At 39.3% G+C, this 23,549-nt stretch overlaps 1 protein-coding gene across 3 annotated transcripts in view; it reads right to left on the reverse strand.

Annotated features, from left to right (window-relative positions):
- The window catches only part of PDZRN4 (PDZ domain containing ring finger 4), a 342,820-nt gene that overhangs the window by 52,997 nt on the left and 266,274 nt on the right, over positions 1-23,549 (reverse strand). For all 3 annotated transcript variants that reach the window (XM_057703938.1, XM_057703939.1, XM_057703940.1), the window contains exons 4-5: positions 10,711-10,967; positions 7,288-7,375 (exon numbers count right to left, since the gene is read on the reverse strand). In XM_057703938.1, coding sequence (XP_057559921.1) covers positions 7,288-7,375; positions 10,711-10,967 — 345 coding nt within the window. The remainder of the gene's footprint in view (positions 1-7,287; positions 7,376-10,710; positions 10,968-23,549) is intronic.

Genomic DNA, 23,549 nt, shown 5'->3' on the forward strand with positions numbered 1-23,549 from the left:
ACAATGTATTGTGCAAAAGGACAAAGTGGTAGAGGATGCTATTCATAATTAAATTCGAACAGCAAATTCTCCATGTATGAAATTCTCTTCATACATGGAGACAATTTAGGGCGAACCAGGGCATATGATTATCCTAACACAAACTGAACCCCAGTCATTCTTTACGTACATAAATTAGCATGTTTATTTACTAGGTCCTCCAGTTTATAAGTTTGGGGTAAAACATGCACATCTTCCTTGTGAGAAAGGCAACCAAAAAAATCCAAATTTTCTTCTGTCACAATCTGGCACAAGTATATGTTAACTGTTTACTGTAACAACTGGGCTGTTTGTTGAGTTATTACGAGAAAAAAACAAAAGCAAAAACAAAGACTTTCACACTTTATTTCAAATTTCTCTTCTCCGTCAGTTCTCTTCTTCCTTCCCTTCATTTAACCCTTTGTATTTGTTTTCAGAACTCATAAAATAAGCACAGGAGCAGCAATGGGGAATACTGTGTTCACTCATCCAGCAAATGCTGCTGAGTCCCTCCCCCCCAACCCCACACACACACAATGAACCAGGGCATGTGCTAGGCTTTCCAGGTGATATAAAGATAATTAGAAGTGGTGACTTCTGTTAAAAAATAAAAACCATTTAGAAGAAAAAGGTAAGTACGTAAATAGCTATAACCCGGGGAATCATGACAAAAATACTTACAGAAGGTAGTAGGGGAGTTCAGTGGTGGGAAAGGGAGAGTGAGAAAGATGTTTCAGGAGCAAAGAGGCCCGTAAGTAATGGCACAGAGGAAGGAAAGCACACTGCTAGAGTCTGACCCCCAAGATGCCTGGAAAAATAGAGTGATGACACAGTACAAAGGATCTTCAATGCCAGACAGAGAATGTTAGGGTTCATTCAAGGAATAGAGTCCTACCAGATGATGGAGAGGGGAGTGGTCCAATGAGAAGTGCATTTGAAAAGGACTAGTCTGACATGGGGAATAGAATGGACTACAGACTAGGGACTGGACCCAGGAGACCAAGAAGTAGCCTGGAGATAGAGGAATGTCCTAGACAAGGGAGGAAAGAGTCGTGATATAAAGGAGAAACATGCCACAGAAAGTCTGGATATATAAGCCCCAGTATATGACAGCTGACTGGTTTGGCCTCCATGATTAGGATTTTAATCTGATAAAATTGATGTGGTGAACTGAAGATGCTGACATCATTACTTTACTGAACCAACTCCAAGCCGACAGAACAGCATCTTATCTTAACTCTTCAAAGTAATAACAATATGTTCACACTTCATCTAGCTTAGTTTCCAATTCAATACATTTCCCCAAAGAATGAAAGTTATTAAGGTGATTTTTTAAATGCATGATTTTATTGCCCTAGTGGTAAGTGGTACCAAGTTATTTTAGATATTTTAATAATAATTCTAAAATGGGACTAATGAATGGAAGGAAGGGGATTGGTGAACTATAAAGCATCCATTGAATTTAAAAATTCAGAAGATTCTACCCTTTCACAGGCTGCACACTATTTTCTCTGTTCCCTAATACCTACCACAGCATATGGATGGTACATCGTCTCTTTATGAGTTATGTTGCATACCCAAACACGTTCCTGCTATCACTGTTTCTCACACTCCTTGATACATTTCTCGGAGATTGTAAGACTCCGAGTTGTCTACTTGGGGAGGCTCTCAGTTAGCTCTCTGTCCACTGCAGTGTTTCACAAACTTGCTGAATGATGCTTTGAGGAAGAACTTTCAAACTGTGTATAGGAGTGGATTAGAGAACATATCAAATTTATACCAAATATGAGATTCTATTTAATGATTAGTGGAAATGCATTTTCATGGATACCATTAAAAATCTATTTCATTACATATTTCTTTTTGTTTCTCCCTATTTAGCCCTTTCCTTAAAAATGTTTAACTGAAACAAAAATGGCACTAGAATTAGAACCCCTGAAATAAAGAACAAATACCTTTATTGACAATGGCCAATATATGGAAACAATCTAAGTGTTTGTCAATAGATGAACAGATAAAGAAGATGTGGTGTATACATATATATGTCACATTTATGTATACACACACACATATATAATATAATATTCACTGTATACATACAAGGGAATATTATTCAGTCATGAGAAAGAAGGACATTCTATTTGTGATAACATGGATGGACCTTGAAGGCATTATGCTAAGTTTAATAAGCTAGATAGGGAAAAACAAATATGCATGGTATCACTCATGTGGAATCTAAACAAAACAAAATAAAGTCAAGGAGAGCAGACAAATGGTTGCCAGGGGCTAGGGGGTAAGGTAAGTAGGAAGAGGTCAGTAAAACAGTACAAACTTTAAAAGGAAAAAAAGAACAAATACCTATTAGAAAGGGAGAGGATATCTGTTATAACTGCCCTCAGTGGTCTCAAGCTCCTTTCCCATGCCCTCGTGAAAAAAGTGGAAAGGCACTGTGCTGCTCAAAGGCTGGTCCATGCAGACAGCAATGGGAATCCTCATATATTCCTTCGTCAAACACTGAGCATCCGCTGTGAGACAGGTGACGTGGGGCAATGATGGACAAGCAGAAAAGGCCTCTGTCCTCACAGCCTAGAAAGGAGCCACATAGCTCTACACACGCACAGGAGGGGCATTTTTCTGAAAGCTGTCTCACAAATCATGAAACCGCTCAAAAAGATATGATTAAAATCACACTAATGCTTATCCTCTTGTTATCTATTTTTTTGAATGAGTATCTCCTTGATTCATAATTCTCTCTTCTTTAACTATGTAAGAGAGAGATTATATACTTAAATTCTCACAAACACTATGCACTTATTCACAGGAATCCCGCTCTGGGAAATAAATTTTGCAAAATGACACTTCTTAGCATAGCACAGGGTTTACTTATGCTTTGCCTAAGAATTGCCAAGAGGAAGCAAATTAATATGCTAAATGCTCTTTCTTGTTTATAGATACTAGCCCAAGTTTGCATTTCAGTTAACATTATAGAGAACTCTGACATACTTGTCTTTCTTTTCCACCTTTAATACCTCCCCAAGCAAACTTCTAAATTCCCTTTCATGGTGATGACGATGTACACACAAGGGCAACTTTATGTGTACCTGATTCAGGCTGTTGGATATGTTTCTCTAGCTTGATCTTAGGGGAAGGAATAAAAACAATTTCAAGTAGCATTTCTAAGTGATGAAAATCACCAGGCTCAGAAATGCTGCTTAAATTACTTGCTTGTCTTGGCTGACATGATGTTTTATACTATCAAAATGTTGCTCTTATTAATAAAATTTTCTGCCTCTCCTCTATCTACGCTGAGTTTTGAGAGTTGATGGCAAAAGCTTCAGAAAATTCTACATCTTCCTTGCACTCCGGCAGTAGCAAACATATCTTTATTAGGAGTTGGACAAAAGAGCTCTATATTTCTCAAAGCCTTTCCCTTTAAATTCTGGTAGACGCTGGATTTCAGATCTGCCTCTGACTTGCTAAAGGCTATTTATGATTTATTTCAACCTTTAGCTGGCTCTAGGAAAAAAGAAATGAACAAAGTTGAAAATACAGAAAAGGAGTGCTTAATTCTTGGTGGTATTTCAGTGGAAACAAGAGTCGGCACCGTGACTCTTATGATGGCAGCGCTGTGTAAATTTTGATATTTTAATTTTTCTCCTCAAAAATAAAATTAAAATCCTTTATCATTTTTAATTAGAAAACAGTGCCATCGTTTTCGAAAAAGATCAAATTTCAAGCTGTGAGTCTTTTAATAGAGGCTGGTCTGCTGAGACTTTTCTGAAGCACTGAGGGACAATTTAAAACCCAGTCAAATAATTTTCTTAGGCAAAGTGGTGATAGGTCATGGTGAGATATGGGTGTCATTAAAATTTCATAGAGGTCCCCAACACACCAGAGTCACCACAGCAGTGACACATTGACTATAATATCTCCAAAGAAGCATTTGCTGTCTATCACAGCTCTGAAGGGAGCTGTTACCATCTATCAATGCAATAATCTGTGTGTTAAAGAGTCCCTAAATATTTATTTACAAGATAGTCAGATCTGTTTTGGTCTATTGGGTCAATAAAAGTCCCTAAATTTGTATTCACAAGAGAGACAGATCAGCTTTGGTTCACTGAGTCGATAGTTAATAGGCTTTAAAAAGGTGCCGAAAGAGTTGTGTAGTTTGCTTTTCAGCAAGTTCAGAAACACAGTTCTGTACTCTTTCTGTCTTTTAAGAGTATATTTATTATGCTAGTTTCAGTGGATGCCAGAAGCTGTGTGTCACTCTGGCCTATGATATTTTGCTTTTAAAAAGTCAGAAGAAGAAAACACGCCAGAGCACAAACTATAGTAAAGCCATGAGGCGAGGAATTGGAAGTGCAGACACACAGGCAAAGCCCTCCGGGCCAAGATGAATGCTGTGCTTCCAGACTGTGTCCTGACCACTGCCTCTGTCACCAGCAGGTCCCATCCCCCTCTCCCGCCTCCCACTGCTCTGCTGGCGGCTCTCTTTGCCCATCTTAAAGCTCATTTCAGCAGCAGAGGGATCTTTGGAGGGCTGCAGAACCGGCTCTGCTCTTCCCCAGCTAATTCTGAGTTCACCTCCTACTGCTGCCCATCCCCCTTGCCCGTGCCCCCGGAGCACACTGGCCTCTGTTGTCCCTGGAGCACACCAGGTGCGGCGGTCCTGCTTCCGGACCTGGTGTGCTACCTGGAAAGCTCCTCTCTCAGAATCCACAAGGCTCAAGCTCTCTTAGGCTCTTCAGGTCTCTCAAGAGAGTGGCCCTCCGTGATCACCCTGTATAAGAAGAGAGGAACACCTTGTCCCAACACCATGCATTTCCTCTCTCTGGTACCCACGCTGCTTGTTGTCCACTGGCACTTAATCACCATCTGATATAACATGTCTTTACTTACCTGTTTCCTGTCCATCTCTCTTTCCTAAAGGTTAACCTCCACCAGGGCAGAGGCTTCATCAATTCCAAACTTAGATAAGAAACTGGCATATTTTTTGACTGCTCCTTAAATATTTATGGTACAACTGAATGAAAGCAGATGGAAAGGAGTCCTGCCTCTAGTTCCCTGATTGTCTACTGATGTGTTTTCATGTTTAGGTTGAAGAGAAATGAGTATCTCTTTCTGAGATGAAGTCCTCTGTTTGGCCATTAGACCTCGGTTTCCCAAAATATTCCCTAAGTGGCACAAAACTGGTCCTTCCTGAAGGACCACTGTATCCATTGCATCCCCAAAGCTACTGGCTTATAACAGAGTTCCTGGAGGAGCTGGGGTCATCTGAGTCAGTCACAGAAACACTTGACCAGTCTGCTTCTAAGTATAATAGTGTGTAAAGGCAGCATTTCTAAATATCCCCCCACTTAATATGGTGTCCACAGTCAGCTCTGTTGATAGCAGTGGACTGACTAGATCTCACAGTCTCATCGGATGCAGACAAGAACGATGGCGTGTGGCACTGTGCCACATTAATGTAGCAGACTGAGGTGTACTAGAATCATTCTCTCCTAAACTTGGTCAATTATCCTTGGGGTATTCCCCAATGCATTCACCCCCACTTTTAGCCACGCAGATATTCTCAAATGTATCCTTTCTCACAACTGAAACCTGTCACCGTAACTTCTTCCTTATTTAAATTTCACAGGAACATTCTTTATTTCAATAACTCAGAAAAGTGCCTTCAGCAAGAGAATCACAGCTGACAGCAAAGTAATGACTATGGCGGTGTGATTAGTTGAGATTACAGGCTGCAGAAGACCTGTCTGAGTTTTACCACTGTCACCACACTGATGCTGGCCTCTATTAGGGATTGACATTGGTCAGAAAAGAGGATGTAGTTTAGCTAGAGTAAGCACTATAGAATCTCTGTCTGTATTGTAATAGTCAAAGATATGCTAATTAACTATAAGAATTTTTACTGTGAACCTGCTTAGCCTAAGCAAGTCTCTCTCCCATGTCCTCCCCAGCACACAGATGTATTTTAATAAAGCTTTAAGCCCCAAACTAAATAAAAAAAAGTGATCTAGATCCATTCCCCAAACCCAAAGCAATTAATTAACTGAAAGAAAAACATCATTTAATGTTGAATTATTTGGGTAAGTGACTCAACTTTGTAATTTATTTTGCATGAATGGGCAAAACTTAATGGATATTTCAGTGTATACCACTACTTAAGTGGATTTATAAAATAAAATTTTTCAATCAAATTAATGGAGAGGAGGGGATAAGAAATTAACATGAACAACAACAACAAAACCATCTACTCAGACACTAGGTATCATTGCACACCCTTCCAAATTCTGGCTTAAAAGAAATGATTTCTGTAATCCCCAGCAATGACTTTTGCAGGGGGAAGATTTCAAATAAACGTCTATTTGCTTTAGGTGAGCTTCACTGAATCGGCCTTATTTGATTTCAGATCCTCCTAAGGGAAGAAATTTCAGGATTTCCTGGGTGTAAAATGGAAAAGAACATTTTGCTGAACTTGTATGACATCATCTAAAGCATTAAAAGGGCAGATAATCATGGGTTCTTTGCCTGTTTACCAAAGCTTCTTTACCTCCTCAATCTATTTTATTTCCAAATGTCAGAGTAGTCTGAAACCTGTCAAACATTTATAGACTGCAGAAGCAGAGGAAATATTAGGATAAATTCTTTAACTTTTGTGAAAGCTTTTAAATAATTAATAGATGGGCTTTTAGAATTGTTTCACATCATAGTACAGATACTCTAACATATACCATGTGAAGGCTAAACATGGTTTAACAACAAGGGACATGAGGTCATCTCTCTTTCTAGAAAGTCAGGGAAACTGCTCCTTAGGGTACTTGAGTCATAAATAAAAAGAACATTGAATTTGTGAAAGAGAACAAAAATAGTATAAAACTTAGTTTATCAATTAAAATCAAAACACTACACAATGGATGAAAATAGTAAACACCGTGTTGGTTTTAAATATAATTTCTTTTCCAAACTCTACTTGGAAATTCTCTTATATTACAAAAAGAAGAAAAAAAATGTAGCTGCTATAATATTATTTACACAAAGCAACAAAAACGTGAGCAACTTATTTTCAGGCTTATATTATACACGTGTTTTCCAATATACTTAAAATACTAGAGCCAAACAGCTGAAACAAATACTTAAAAGCTCTTACCTTAGATATATAACAGACAAAATATTTCTCACATTAATGAATCTTTTCTTTCTTAGGCAAAGCACCTCGACCATAACTTCATGACGAAACGTGAAGTGGTGTGAAAATGACCTTACCTCATATTCAAAGTCCTCTGTTCTGTCTGCTTCAGCAGGCAAGCTGTCCTCATAAAAGTCACGCTCCATCGGGTGAAGAGAATGGCAGCTATGGGGCATGTAGCAATATAATAGGCATGGATCAAAAGGGTTGTTCTCGAAATTAAAACTGATTTGAGAATTTCACTTTGTTTTCTCTGCTCACCAATAAGACCTGTAGTGATCTAGCCTTTAAATGAACTACAGCTCAGCAAGAGCAGTTTCTTTTCTTTCTCCCCCTATATGAAGTCCATAAATTTGATTTCGAGAGAATACGAAGATAATGGCTCTTGGCCAGAGCTTCATTCTGTGAAGGGGCGGGTGTGCGTCCTCCCCCAGCCACAGTGCCATCTTGATACACTGGCCTCCTTCCATTCCATCAAATGGACTTGCTCCATACCTGGCTGTGTGGCATTTGAGACTGCAGTCTACCCAAAGGTGGGTATTTTATAACAAAGGACTACCAATTTCACCATTACAGCCTCAAACTGTTTCTCAGATCTGATTTTAAATGCACACGCAGTTGGCCCTCCATGTCTTCAGGCTCTACACCCATGTAGTCAAACAACCGTGGATCAAAAAATTGAATCTGAGGTTAGTTGAATCCTTGGATGCAGAACCCATGGATGTGGGGATGGGGTGGGCACCGTATTTTTCAGATTGTAAATTGTACTCACATCTCCCCCATTTCTTAAGACTTCCTTCCTCATTCTCCCTCATAACCCACATCTTTCCTCCTTTGATAAAGGGCACATCCACAAACATTAAAGAACATTCATGGTGATAACTCACCAGAAACTCCCATAAGCCACAGGGTTTCATAATCCCTTTAGAAGATTTCTGGGGACAAAAAGAACTGATGGAGTAAAGGAAATGAAGAGGACCCAGGGCACTGTATATTACTTCTTTAACTTTGAGAAATGTTTTAAATAATGTATGGCAGTGCTTTCAAATTGCTGTATGTCATGATAGAGACACTATACATTATGCAATATGAAAGCTAAGCGCAGTTGAACAGCAAAGTGCGTGAGGTCCTCTATAAGAATTTCTAAACCAGTCAAAAAGCCCAAGTGCAATTAACCAAGTTGGTTTCAGGTGAGACCTCTAAGCCCAACCATTTTGGAAATTACGAAAAAGTTGGAGTTAGTAGCATAAATTAGTCCCTTTATCTAGCTGAAAGGCCAGAGAGATCTATTCTGGTGCCCTCACACAGTCAGTGTAAATATTCTATCAGCCTCTCCTCAGTATTCTTGAATATTCCCTAATTTGGACCCAAATAGAAAAAGTAGTACAGGCAGCATCTTACTTGCTGGTCTAGCAGGTGAACCCTTCTTGCTTAAATCTGGACTGGCTTTTTTTTTTTTAACTTTTTATTTTATATTGGAGTATAGTTGAATAACAACATTGTGTTAGCTTCAGGTGTGATTTAGTTACACATATACATGTATTTATTTTTTTTTCAATTCTTTTCCCATTTAGGTTGTTGCATAATATTGAGCAGAGTTCCCTGTTGAAAAGTCCATTTGGGCTGGTAAAACATCGAAGCCTGATGTTTGGGACATCTGATGTGTTCCCCTGGTCCCTGAGTTAGTAAGAAGGATGCCCTGCTGTGAAAAACACCTTATTAATTCAGTAAACATTTACCAAGTATCTACCAGATGCCAGGCCCTGTACCAATTGCTGGAAATCGGTTGGTGCACAGAATCCAATCCTTGTCCTTTTCATTGGGTAAAGCAGCAAAGTGGGAACTTGAATATAGTGTGATAATTCAGGGGACACTAGAGAAGCTATGAGAGCACCTACTACAGTCCTAGGAAGTTTGCTAGAAGGGGTTACCTCTCAGCTATGATGTGCAGGACTCGGGAAGAGGACGGTGCGCTTGTTAAGGGAGTGGGCAGTGGGGTCAGACCTCTTAGGCTCAGAAGCCTGGCCCTATCGCTTCCTTGCTGTATGACCTTGTTGAATTACTTAACATTTGTTTCCTCATCTGTGACACGGGGATGGTAATAATATAACGTGTTCTCTCAGACGTTTTTATGAGGAGTAAATGAGTTAATAGTAAAACACTTGGAATATTACCTAAAACATGGTAAGTTAGCTAATAACTGTTAGCCATTATTCATTCAAGGAAGTATTTATTGGATGGCTACTCTGTGTCAGGCTGTACTAATGAATATTGCATATTTGTTTACTTGTGTATTTTTCATCTCCCCTCTGGAATACAAGCTCCAAGAGGTGGTGGCTTTCTTTTTGTTCCCAGTTTTATGCCCAGTACCTGGTTCCAGTGCCTGACACAAGGGGCTATTTAATAAGTAAGGGATAGATGACTAGAATCGTAGGTCAGACAAACAGAGCCCCTGCCCTCCTGGAACCTGAAGTTTCAAGGAGTGGTTTCAAAGCATGGCTGTGCGTTAAAATTGCCTAGGCAGGTTTTTAAAAAATTCTAATGCCTGGGTTTTGGCCTGTGGTGGGATTGATCTGAGCATTGCATTGATACTGCTTTCTGAAGTTCCCAGGAGATTCTAACGTACACGTGACTCACTGAGATGGACTTAACAGAAGCCACTAAAGGGCAGGCAGGTGTCATGACCAGGTCTACATTTTACTAGATGGAGCATGGATTGCAGTAGGCAACGAAAATGCAGGCTAGAGACTACTGCTCTTATAAATCAAGCTCCCAATAATGTTTGAGTATTTGCTTAAAAACTCACAGAACAAAGTGTTTTGGGCAAAACAGACTCCCCAAACTGCGCAGGTAGGAGTATTTGAATAAACTATCTCTAACTGCCTTTAACTCAGGTAAAAACTGGAAAGAAATATTCCTTTAATAGTTCCTTATTTTGTAGCTCTATAGCTCCTCTCGGACAGCCAGGATCTTTGGTTTACATCTCAGTATATCAGGTAATTGCTTCCTTTGGAGAATTGCACTTTAATAAAATAAATTTCCTAGCTTCTTCTTTAAAGAAGAAAAAAGCAAAAGAGAGAAAGAGAGAGAGGTGACCCACAGAGAAGAATACAGTACCAAACATGCCACTTCTGGGTCTCTCTTCATTAGGTTTTTTGGCAGCTTCGGTGAGAAAAGCTATTTTGCTGACCAGGGCTCATGAGCTGTGTGAGACTTGTGATGGCTGGAAATATGAAGATGAACTAATCAGAGCCAGACTTTTTCACTGCATCTCAGCAAGTACGATTCCTGGACTGAAACAACCATGTGGGTCAGGGAAAGCAGGAGCAGGACACCTGAGAACTAACTGGATGGAGACACAGTTCCAGACATTTTCCAAACAGAGCTGAGAGCCTGTCTCCATCATTGTCAACCCGCTACCGTAACTGATTCTTCCCAACACCTACTTTCAACGACAAATGACAGCAAATAGGGCTTTGAGAGAAACGACAGAAAAATACCTGTCTGAGAGCAGAAACGGACAGATGTCAGGCACTGGAGGGGTGGGTGGCCGAAGTTTGGCCAGGGCCATGATATGCTCGAAGGTGATGTCCGTCTGAGTGCTGGCGTTCATAAGCCGCACTTCTGGGGCCGTCCCATAGGCTGCTTTACTGAGAGGTGTTCGCCTTAGCACCTGGACCACGATGGGCTCCTTGGCATTTCGAAAAGCTTCCACTGCCTCTTCATGGGTGGCCTTTGAGAGATCCTTCCCATTGACCTGCAAAGATAAGAGGGCACTGCTCATCTCAGAGGAAAGAACAGAGAGGCTGTCATGATAGATTAATAAAAGGTGGGCAGGGGAGGCTTAAACCAGCTCTGCTATGAATTTTGTAAAGGAATATTTAATCAGACATTGACATTTATTGAACTCTTCACCAGCAGGGGAAAGTGAAGGAGACTAGGAAAACAGTTCTTTCTTATGTCTTTAGGAAGCACATCATCAGAATTATTAGTAAAGATTTCAAAACTTCAACAGCACATAAGCCTCAGAAAATGTTCAAAATCTTTAGCTAGGTAGAAATGTTAAGTATATCCTTCGTAAAAATGATCTATCAATCTCTTGGTGGAATTTTCAATATTTAATCAGTCTTACTGACTTGAAATCTAATTTGGGGGGATTTAGTCAAATTGCTTTCATGTTGGCCATTTTTATCCAAGGCTGTGTTATTGTTCATGTGCATGTTATCTTAAATCCTTGCTGTTCAAAGTGTGGTCTGTGGGCCAGCAGTACAAGAGATTAGAAATGCAGAATCCCTGGCCCTACCCCAGACCTACTAAATGAGAACTGGCATTTACATGCCCTGAGAAAGGAGCACTGCTCTAAAACACTTCTGAGTATACCATGTCCCTTTGCCTCACCTGTTTTCATTTATACCAATTTATGACTCTCAAAGGTAGCCCTGGATGTAAGAGGAAGAGGTGATGTTTGCCTTTGCCCTCCATCACTGTTTTTCAGTTGGGCAAACCACTGGCATTTGGGAGATAAAAATTATTCTTTTAGTGACACGCTCCCACACCTGCTTATTGAGGGTCAGTGATGTTCCCCCACCTTTGTGGCACCCAAAACACCCGCACACTTTTCTGATCACCCTCTTGAGAGGCAGTACAGAGACTGCTCTCAAACTGTCATCAATTTCTTCCTCTAAAGTGGGTCCTGATAACACAGCCACTTAGGGGAGGTTGTGTTTTCATAAAGGACTATAGAATCCTGAAAGAACTTCACAACTCTCACCCCAAATGAATCAATAATGTTGGTTTCTGCAAATAGGAAGAGATACTTGGGTGTACAGTACTGTGCTCAAAACCCCTGAAATTATACCATTTCTAGGCAACTAAACCACCTGCCTGTTGGTGAGGCTCTGATAACTGCTATGCACCAGCAAATCCTTAGAGATCCCTGGGTGCCTCCAAAGAAGCAAAGGGAATCACAGAGCTGCAGCCGGAGAGTGATAACTGACATTCAAATGAGCACATTTTCTCTCCCTGAGTAGACAAGGAATATGTACGGGCTCAGAGCACATGTGGGGTATTTTGGGTAAATGAGACGATGCCAGGTAGAAATCGTCATGTCGTGTAGAGATAGGCTTAATGACCTGGAGGAGCTAATTTACCCAATCGACCCTGAAAGAGTTAATGTGCCTCCAGAAACTGAGCAATGAAGTTCCCTCACCAACACCATATGACCCTGCACAGTTCTTGAGTAACTAGTAAGAAACTTCAGTTGGAGATTTGGATGCGTACCTACCAATGGGCACAGTCACTAACCTGTGCATTTACTCTCTCATTCTTTTCTCCATGAGCTAACCTTGAATATTACCACTGAGTTTTCTTTGGCACGACCTTGGAATGGCTTGATGACTTTGGGCATAGGGGAGGATGGGAACACGGGACATCTACTGACCGGCATTCCTTTCTTGAGCTACTGTTGGATGACGGGCAGTCTGGACTGAGGCCACAACTCCGGGGGACCGTAGTCAGCAAATGATAAGAGGAGTTCCAGAATGGAAAAGCACAACCTAAAATCTGGCCTCTCGTGTTGAACAGCATCATCTTCTGTGTCTCATATTGTGGTCAGTATTTATAAACTCCAGGGTTATGGAAGACCATCTAGCGGCAGATGATATTGCTCCATCAGAATCCATGTGTTAGGGAAGAATTGCCCTTTGGTCCGCATGTTTCCTGCTTCACAGTGTCCCTTCAACTTAGTGAATATTCACTTGTGCAAGATTTCATACCCTTTCCTCTCTGAAAAGAACTCTCGGTCACAATCTACTATCAACTGGTTAAAATCTACTGGAACTATGTCAATAATATTACCTTTTCCTATAAGCCTTGCACCTGGAGTAGCTCCTAACAATGGCAGAATGAAAGAAGACAGTACCCTTTTGGGAAGAAACTTCAAGCAATATCTGAGCGTAAAAGGAAAATAAATTGTGGCCGTGGTTTCTTCCAGTCATACATTAAATACTACTGATGCATAAATGATGTGTCATTAAATAATGAAAAAATGCCATTATTCTATTTTTTCCCCAAGGTGGCTCGGTACCTTGCCTACAATTGAGTCTTGATATTCCTTTGTTTCTTATTTGTTTTAGTGATCTTCAAAGCGAGAATAATTTTTAAAAAGTGAGTTCCTTACTGATAATGATTATGTTCCTATACGCTAAATAAGATTGTTTTTGCAAAGTTCAGTAAAATATAAAAATTTCTGCAGGCACATAAAAATTACTGGAGAGTATTTTAGGCTGTGAAATTATTAGTTTCTATCGTAATGCTTAGTATATGCAGATATTAGCGTTCATACAGTAAGATGGATTGCCATTGATTTTAAGACCTGTACATTCATTCTTTTACAATCATGGCATTTATATGCAAATTTCACTTTTTTGCTTTAAGGACAATCACATACAATCTTAAAAAAGGAAAGTCAATATAATCTCACTTCCCCATTGGGAACACTCTTTTTTTCCCAGTTATCATGCAACTGACCTCTAATTTCATAAGCTATTTAATATCTCTCAAAGTAAAGAAGTCTATGACCTTTAAAGGCTTTACTGCCCCACGTGATCCCTTAGAAAATGTAAGCACTGATGATACAAAACACTTTTTTTTCCCCTTCACTTGAAGTTCATCAACATACCGTTAGCCTGCCAAAAGGTCACCATTTTATAAATTATGCCTTTCACAACAGAACAAAGAATAGCTTAATTGGGATTTTCTGGCAGTTGTTTCGCTTAGTTACCATCACTTACAGCTGGGGAGAAGAATAATGTTGGAAGAATAGCTGAGGTTTTAATCCTATAGAAAAATCTTGCAGTAAACTAACAAATAAATGAATAGCAAAACTTTGTTTTTTCCAAGGGGTTAGATCCTAAACCAACAACAAGACATTTGGTATTTCATGGTGTCATATCCTTAGCATTCTATTTCTTTTCCATCATATTCTCTCCTTCCCTCCCTCCTTCCCTTTATTCCTCCTTCCCTCTTCCTTCCCTTCCTTCTTCTCTGTCTGAGTCTTGGCTTTGTATAGACAACATATGTGAAATGAAAATGGAGAAGAAGCCGTCTGTCAAAGGTGTTCCAGTTACTACAGGTAATTAAAAGTGTCGATCCCAACTGTTCTAGTGCCTAGTGAACAGAAGGACGCAGAAGAGCTGGAAGTTGATTTTCAGGAGAAAACACTGCAGGAAGAGTGCTGGGAGCAAGAGCGATGGGCGGAAATGAAAGGTAATTTGAAAATTAAAAAAGATATATGCATATCTTATGGGGTGTGGTTTGACGTGTACATGCAGAAGGATTTCAAGAAGGCTGGTCATTTGATTTAAGCAGGGTGTAGAGGAAGGGACCTTTTCCTAAAGTGGTTGCTAAATGGAATGAGCGAGAAGTTAGAGCCTCATAATAAACATGAGAAGTATATGAGAAAATTCCCTCTATCACTCTAACATCTGGCTTTTTGATAATTGTGGCCCAAACTGATTTGGTTCTAAAGCTACCCAGCAACTAGAGTATAACTGGAACGACGCGTGTGATTGCTATTTGATATGAAGCTCACAGCCCCAGAGTGGGGCGACTGGACTCTGGAATGGTGATTTCACCCTGATTTGAGATACATGAGAAACCAAGCACATTATGATAAAGAGGTTATCAGAATTGGTAACAGCATAAAAGAGGAAAGGAAGATGCCAATGATAGAAGTTCCAGGAGAAATAGGGACATGTGGTTATCCTCATAAAAACTTGATCTCGGAGCGGGAGCAAGTGGAAAGAGTAGCCAACATCATGCCAAACCGGAAGCAGTTCTGAGACACTCAGATAAACTAACAAATAAGTGGATGATAAGTGACTAAAAGAAAAACTAGTCATGGGAAACCATTTCCAGAGAAGATTTTCCTCTCACTCCTGCACTACTTTATCAACTTAGTTGATAAGTTGAAAAATACACACAGTTTTACTGCTATGAAAAACATGCCTTGTTTCTAAAAAAATATTTTCCATTTTATCGATAGGGAGAAGTGAGCAGGAGAAAAGTATAACTTTTCAGCAATCAGTGCAGAAGAAGTGTGAATACATTTGTTGTGGCAGATGGGCTAATTAATCCATAAGCAACTTGTGAATGTTATGTAAAGAATATAGCTTTTCATATGTAAACCAAATTACAGCATCATTTGATGAAGCTTCTGTTTAACGAACAATCTACCCTTTTGAATAAACTGCAAAAATCTGGGCCACTTGTCAACAACCTCCCCAGAGTGACTGGTAGCCTCAGCTTGGATATGAGCTCTTCTACTTTGATTATTGCTCCAAATTCAGCCACATGCAAAATTTTCTTAAGTATCAGAAAACAGACAAGGCTTCTTTCTTTTGAAGTGCAGACAAGTGCCTGAATGACCAAGTCACCCTGGTGAGTTTCCATTTCGAGTCAGCTGTTTGCGATGATGAGGGTTTCCAAACCTCTGTTGTGCCTCTTATAAAAGATAAGCTGATTCACTTTGTTGTACAGCAGAAACTAACATAACATTGTAAAGCAACTGTACCCCAATTAAAAAAAAATAAAAAGGGCTTTTAAGCATCTCTGCCTTTCATGGGAGACTACATACAAGAATTCCCAACAGACGTATAGAATACCAAAGATTATGTACAATTTCAAGTTGAGAATAAGCAAGCATAGAACACTTGAATTTTTTTTAATGTTTATAAAACTATTTTTCATTCATTCATTCATTTATTTTTAGCTTTATGGAGGTATACATGACAAAATTGTAAGATATTTAAACATGTACATGGTGGTGATTTGATACACGTATACATTGTGAAAGGATTCCAAACAGCTAGTTAATTAACACATCTATCACTTTAATTAATTAATTAATACATTAACTTTTATTTAGGTGAGAACATTTATGTTCTACTCGTTTAGCAAATTTCAATTATATAATACAGTGTTGTCAACTACAGTCAACATGTTTTACATTAGATCCTCAGACTGAGTATTGTAATTCTGATTGGGCATGACAGTTTACAAGAACTCCCACCCTCACGAATAACTGTGAAATTAATTTTGATTAGAGTCCCTATGTGAATGCTGATCAAATTCTCTATTTTATAATTACGAAGGTGTTGTAAAAACATGGCCTAGTAACATTTTATGTAAGGAAGAAGCAATATTTAACTTGCTGCTAAAATGTTTGGTATGAAAGGAATTTATTTAATTTTTGCTAATTAATTTTATTAACTTTCTTATTTTTTTTATAAACTATACTGTTGCCTTACAATGTTGTGTTAGCTTCTACTACGAAAGGAATTTAAAATAATCTGAACTCTGTATTCATTAAAACACTTGTGCTATACAATCTATAAATCAATTTTAAGGAATTTAAGCATATTGCTTTTTTCTAAACTTGGTATGTTTGATTCTAGGTGGATATCTGTTATGTAAATTGAGGACAGCACAGCACCAAAAATATTCTGTGAGTAAAAAGAACTCACAGAATAGGAATTGTGCAAAATCTTATGAAGAAAACCTTGTGAGAGATTGACTAAAATTAATTTTGACCACTTTTTAAATACTATCAATGAACAAAGCAATCACTGGTAGGTTTGTGATAACCATACAATTTCAGAAGGTGGGAACGTAAGAAACCAAAAGTCTGTGTAGTTCAGTGTTCTTCTGACGGTACTGTTACTAGATTTGGGGAAGAGAATATGGTAATTATCACACGGGATCGAATGAGCAGACTTATTCAGAAGCGATCCTGGGGCTCCTCCTGGCTTGTCTGGACCGCAGGGATGGTAGCTTCCTTTTCCTGGTGTGTGGCTGCTGCAGCTCCCTTGAGCTCCAAAGGCCCCCAGGGCTGGGTAGCTGGCTTTCCCAGAAAAATGGAAATAACTAACTTCCAACTCAGACAGCCGGAACCTCCTGTGTTTTCTTGCTGACAATGTGACCCTAAGAGAACAACAGCGGGCTGGGGCCCCTCCCCTGCATGTTCAGCAGTTTCAGGCCGCCTCTGTGCTGCTGACTCCAGACTTGCATGTCCTCCCCAGTAGAGGCTGCACCCTAACCTACAACTTGTGACATTGTGGGATTTGCCCTTATCGACACTGTGTGACATCATACACACTTAGCTACCTGAAGAACTGAATTTGTTCAAAACGCTTCTATATTTAACATTAATGAACTGCAAACTCCCACTAACCCAATGAGATGTTTTAAAAGCCTAATATTACATTTAGTTAATCTCTTGTGACACCGAGGTCATGACACGAGGACGGTATGCTCTTTCCCAGTCCCTCTTACAGTACATTTTGATGGTGAGGTGTTCCCAAATCGACACGATTCATCTTCAGCTTTTCCTATTAAGATGTTACACACCCATGATTTGTGAATTTGTCAGAGCTGTTCTTGAACCAATATATAATTTTGGTTATAGGAAATCTTGGGGATGCATCTTTCATAATTGCTTTTTCCCCCGTTATCTTTTCTTTGTCTTAATTTTTGTATCCCTTCTTCTGTATTTTCTTTCTTCCTTTATTCTCATTGCTACACTTCTCTTCCAAGCTTCCCCATTTGGGACTTAACACATCTGAAGAGTGGTTATCTACATAAATTATTCCTGTTATTAAGGAACAGGTTATGATAGTTTTGATTCTTACTGGGGGAAATAAATTACAATATATATAACATAGTATTATTTACCTCAATATAAATTTATTTTCCCTTCCTTTAATGAAAGAGATGGAAGCTTCTCCTCTTTGGCACATGAACTAGTGTTTCTTGGTTTGTCCCTGAGATCCACAGTCTACTCTTTTTGACCCAGCTCTGTACCCCTTGGGAAGCAGACAAGTGTATTCCATGTCACCAGGCTCCCTCGCTTTATGTCTTTTGTTTGGTTTGGCCAATGGTAAGAGAACTAATGTTCTGTCTTTATCCAGTCCCTCCCTACCTGGCTTTCAGGATGTCAGCTCTTGCCAGGTTCAGTTCACACCCTGGCTTACCTTTCTCCTTCAGGTCTGCGGGTAGTAAGGAGTTCTCTTTCCATTGCTGCTCCCTGTGTTCATTCTCTTAACTCTGTTCATACCTCTGTAAGTGTTCCTTTATTTAGCTTTCTTAAATGAAACGCTTTGAGTGTGCCTTCTGTTTCCTTCTGGGACCCTGACTGATGTAATTAGACATGAAACTCCTCTGATTTAAACATTAGACAATAATCATAACAAAAATATGGTAAAGGCTAAAATTTACCATCTTTACTACTTTTACTATCAAAATTAGTTGTATCGAAAATATAATTTCTAGTTTCTCAGATTTAGGAAAAGTCACACATTTTAAAATATAACTTTGAGATCATATAGCCGAGGTAAAGTATTCATATATTATATGTATACAGTTGTTTTGTACAATAGCCCCCAGTTTGTCTTTGTCTAGTATCTCTTCTTGATTAGATTCACGCTGTGTACTTTTGGCAGCAAGGTCTGTGTTTTTCTCAGTCTATCCTATCAGGAAGCAATGAATGTGCCCTTTTGAAAAAAATTTATTGGAGTATAGTTGATTTACAATGTTGTGTTAGTTTCAGGTGTATAGCAAAGTGAATCTGTTATACCTATACATGTATTCACTCTTTTTTAGGTTCTTTTCCCATATAGGCCATTATAGAGTATTGAGTGGAGTTCCCTGTACTATGCAGTAGGTCCTTATTAGTTATCTATTTTATATACAGTAGTGTGTATATGTCAATCCCAATCTCCCAATTTATCCCTCCCCTCTCAACCCCCGGTAAGCATAGTTTGTTTTCTTCATCTGTAATTCTACTTCTGTTTTGTAGATTTGTTCATTTGCACCCTTTTTTATATTCCATATCATTATTGGTGATATATACTTTTATGACTTGATGGGGGGGGAGAGAGAGAGAGAGATGGGGTAGGGAGGAGAGGAGGGAGACAAAATGAATCTAAAGCACACATAAAATATTAATGTTAAATTTTAACATGTTAAAATTTTAGATGAATGGTATATAGATAATTCTTTGTACTATTTTTATAACTTTTTGATGAGTCTGAAATTAGGTCAAACTAAAATGTCTTAAAATATTGTTATATTTTTATATTAGCTACAAATGGATTTATGCTATAATCATTTAGAGTTAGCAAATGATTATAAGACATTGATGGATACTGGCTTCCTACAGAGTTTGCTCCTGTAGTTGCATATCTCTAAGAGGAACAAATTCTTACGCTGAACTGAATGTCTTTTTTCTTGTGTGCGCGCACACACACATCCCTACAGCAAAAAACACAGATCGCTATCACCAACTTTATCATCGTCATAACAGCTCATCTACTGAGTATCACCTGAAATCCTGTCCTCCTCCAAGCTGAGCTATTTAAAAAGATAGATGACTGCCTTCTGGCTAATTGTAGGAGTTCTTTCATTACTATCAAAAGGCTTTTTATATCTCAAGTGACTCTATAAGCAGTGAATAATGACTTGAAGTCTTTGGTGACGAGTCCACCGATAAAATGGTAGGATAACAACTACTTACTGACCTTTTACTTCCTAAGATAATACTAAGCCCATGTAGTTGATTATTAATAAACCTATCCATTGAGTTTTGACACATCAGATCCAAGTATGTTACACTTAATGAGAAATTCTGATGCAGACATAAAATTTCCTGCAGCAGGCCTAAGGGTATAAAAACATAAGGCACATATAGGGCAAATGCTGTTAAAATGAACTCAAATTGTTTCTTTGGGAAGAAACTTCATTGTAATTAAATGACCCAGATTTTCTTTAAAAATTACTACAAATAGCATCAGAGACTGAGGATTTGGACAGAGCTGTTCATCTTTCATATTCACTGAACAAGAGGAAATATGCTCCTAGCCCTTGGACAAGATGTCTTGGTCCCATTTTTGTGATGAGAGCATATATGGCTGTCAGGAACGTAACCTTGGGTCACAGCCACACTAGCGCAGTGTCAGAGAAGTGCTAAAAATAACTATCAGTTAAATGAAAGGAATATTAGTGCTCCACACAGTTACTAATGAGGGATGAGATTGTGAGTTATCTGCAACAGGGTCATGGCAACATCAAAGATGCTGAGGGCATCTTCACCAGCGGTTTGCTGTTCCCTATCTATAAGACTGGTTTAATGCTTAGCTATTTAAATGCTTCTGTGCAGCAAACATTGAATGACAAGAAGCTGACTGTTTTGTCTAGTACTGGAGTTTAAGGGCCCCAAAGATGCTTGGCACATACTTGACACTCAAAAAATATGTGTTAAATAAATTTTCATATATTTCTCCATCAAGATTCATGTTAAAAGAAATGTGATTGGGTTTGTCATTAAAGTTACCTGTGCGTATGTGCAAAGTGCATGCCTTTCACTGCCCAGCTCTAATTGGTAGCCCAGTTATCCACACGATTCCTTTTACTTACATCTACCGTAAAAATGGATTTGAGTGGCAAGGAAAGGCAGCAACCGCTCTGCTCGACAGCCCCACCCACCATTCCGTGTTTTAGGACCAAAAAACAAGGGCACGGGAATCATTCAGGACTGGGGTCGAAACACAGTTCTCAGTATCAGTTGTGTGGCTTTGAGTGAGTTATTTAAACTCTCCGAGCCTCCGTTAAATCATCTGGAACGGGAGATGATAATACCCGCTCACAGAGTGGCGGATGGGATCAAATAAATGATACAGCCGAGGCAGCTGACATGCTGTGCTTCTGAGTCATGCTTCCTTCCTTCCCTCCCTTCCTTCCTGAGGAACTCTTGAGTGACAGAGACCAGGCGATTCTCTGGGGATAGAAGATAATACCTGAGCTCACAGTCCTGGCAGCCATGACGACAATACGACCAGCTAGCACTGAGTGAGCGTTCTTCACGAGATGCCAGGGGCTGAGTGAAGTCCTTGGCGTCTACTATCTCAGTCACACCCAAGATCATGTGAGCTAAGAACTTTATCCCCAGTTGGAAACTGTGGGAGCTGAGGATCAGAAGGTATAAAGAAAGACACCTGCTCTCACTGTCTGCTAGGAGAAAACAACACATACATCTGTAACTGTAAGCAAACTTGTAAAGAGCTGAAATGAAGGTACTAAGAGAGTTCTGTGGAAGCACCAAGGGCCAGTTATACCTGGCAGTATTGTGATCGGACTCCAGGACTTGACATTTGGGGTGATCTTAAAGATGTAGAGTTTCATGAGCTATGAAGATGGGAGTAAAGAAGGGAATCCCAGGGTAAAGGTGTAAAAGAGCAAGTTTTCTGGGAACCAGTAAGAGATCTGGTGTGACTGCATATAGAGGGATTTGGGTAAGTGTAGGACTAAGAGGCTGGAAAGGAGGCTTTGGCAAGATTCCAGTGTCTTCAATGGGCCATGGCGAGGTCTTTGTTTTAAACAACACCTTTCATCTGAAATGTAGCATGGTCTCATGTAGGTGTGGGGAAGATAACTTTGATGTCTGTGGTGAGAGGTACCTAAATGAAAACAGGGAAACCTTTTAGGAAGTTGCCTGGAGACAAGGATCAGTATCAAAATGGGGACAGTGTGGATGGTCCAAGTGGAGGAGGATGGAGAGGGCTGTAAAATGGTACTCTGATACTCTCATTCATACCTATTCCAATGCGACCTATCAGAGAGGCAGATATTCTACTCCAATTGATTAAATCCACCCTGTACAGAAATACAAGCTGTGGAAGTTGATTTTTAAGCATAAAGGTATAAAGGCATTCTAAGTAGCTGTTGCCCATGTCCTGTAGTCTTATATTTCCAGTGATTATTTCAGAAATCACAACTGCGTTTCCTATGTTCTGAAATTGTCTTTCTGCTTAGCAGCCACCTAGCAAAGTGGGTAACTGTCTCCCTGTCTCCCAATAAACACTATTCTCTCTCTCTCTCTCACTTACACACACACACACTCATATAAACTCACACAAACTCGCACATATACAAACATTTCTATACTTCCTAGGGTCCTCCACCTGAATCATTTATAGCTCTGTGTGGGATGTAAACTTAGACAGATATGTTACCCAAGTGGATATACAGGAGTTTTAGAATATGGGGATTAACACAAGAAAGTAGAACTTGTAGGATATGTAACTGCCTCTTCACCACCAGCATCTCAAACCTAGTGCTTGGAAGATGAAAGGCATTTTATACCAGTTTGAAAGGACAGGACAAAAATCTGAACAAACAGCCACCATCCTAGGAGAAGCGGGAGGTTTAAATCATTTTCAGCAGGCAGTTCTGCCATTTGAATTCATTCTGACACTTGTTGAGCTTAGTCAATGACATGAAACTACAGTAACAAGGCCGAGCCCCCAGGGAAATTCACAAGCTTTCATATCACAAGTACAACCACCTGACTTTGGGACCATAACCTTCCTAACACCATACTTCCAAATTCCTCAAATTCATGAACTTTGAAAAGTAATATTTTGTTCTATATTTATAAAAAAAAAAAATAGCTTCCTGAGGCAAAAGATAATGTAAATGCATTTAAAATAGCTGGTGACACTATTTTATATATTGAGTTGGCCCTACGTATACACATCATCTTATGGAAAAACCCCACAAACTTCTTGACCAATCCAATAAAATAGCTGGAATTTGCCCCAGTAATTTCATTCACTTGGTTGTCTCCACATGTACCTTGAAATGGACCACAAAGGTAATCCCAATAATAAGAATGTGTTGAGTGCTTACTGTGTGCCACATACTCCACTCAGTACTATCTGCTCCTAGAAGGGAAGGAATTATTATTAAAGTCATCCTCTAGATAAAGAAACTAAACTTCAACAGCTTAAACAATTTGCTCAAGATCACACAGTTACTGAGTGAAAAAAAAATCCCAAGATTTTTCTTAAAATTCCTATTAATTCTTTTTACACATCGATAGAAGCACAGAGGCTCTAAAAACTGGACAGGAGGATTGGTGGGTTTACACTTCTATTTTCTTTTAGTAAATAATTCAGAAGACTGCAATTAAGTCATCAACTGTGGGCAGTCACGGCTGTGGTTAATTGTCTCAACTTCTATCCCCAGGACAAGAAAACTCCAGCTGAAAAGAGAAAAAATGGTTCTGTAAAATGAATGTTAGACAAGATGCTACTCAAAGACTTTCACAGTCCTCAGAAAATCTATAAAAGTATATGTGAGCATGAATAGGCACTATTCGTAGGCGACCCTGAAGTCACTTAAAACTTTGGTGAAAAGAACCCCCACCCCTTCGTTTTCTATAAGTGAATCAAGTGACGCTCAGACACAAAGGTGACTCAAGGACCTGTCAATCTGTCCCTGAGCT

Source organism: Hippopotamus amphibius, chromosome 12 (assembly GCF_030028045.1).
Source record: "Hippopotamus amphibius kiboko isolate mHipAmp2 chromosome 12, mHipAmp2.hap2, whole genome shotgun sequence".
Lineage (NCBI taxonomy): Eukaryota > Metazoa > Chordata > Mammalia > Artiodactyla > Hippopotamidae > Hippopotamus > Hippopotamus amphibius.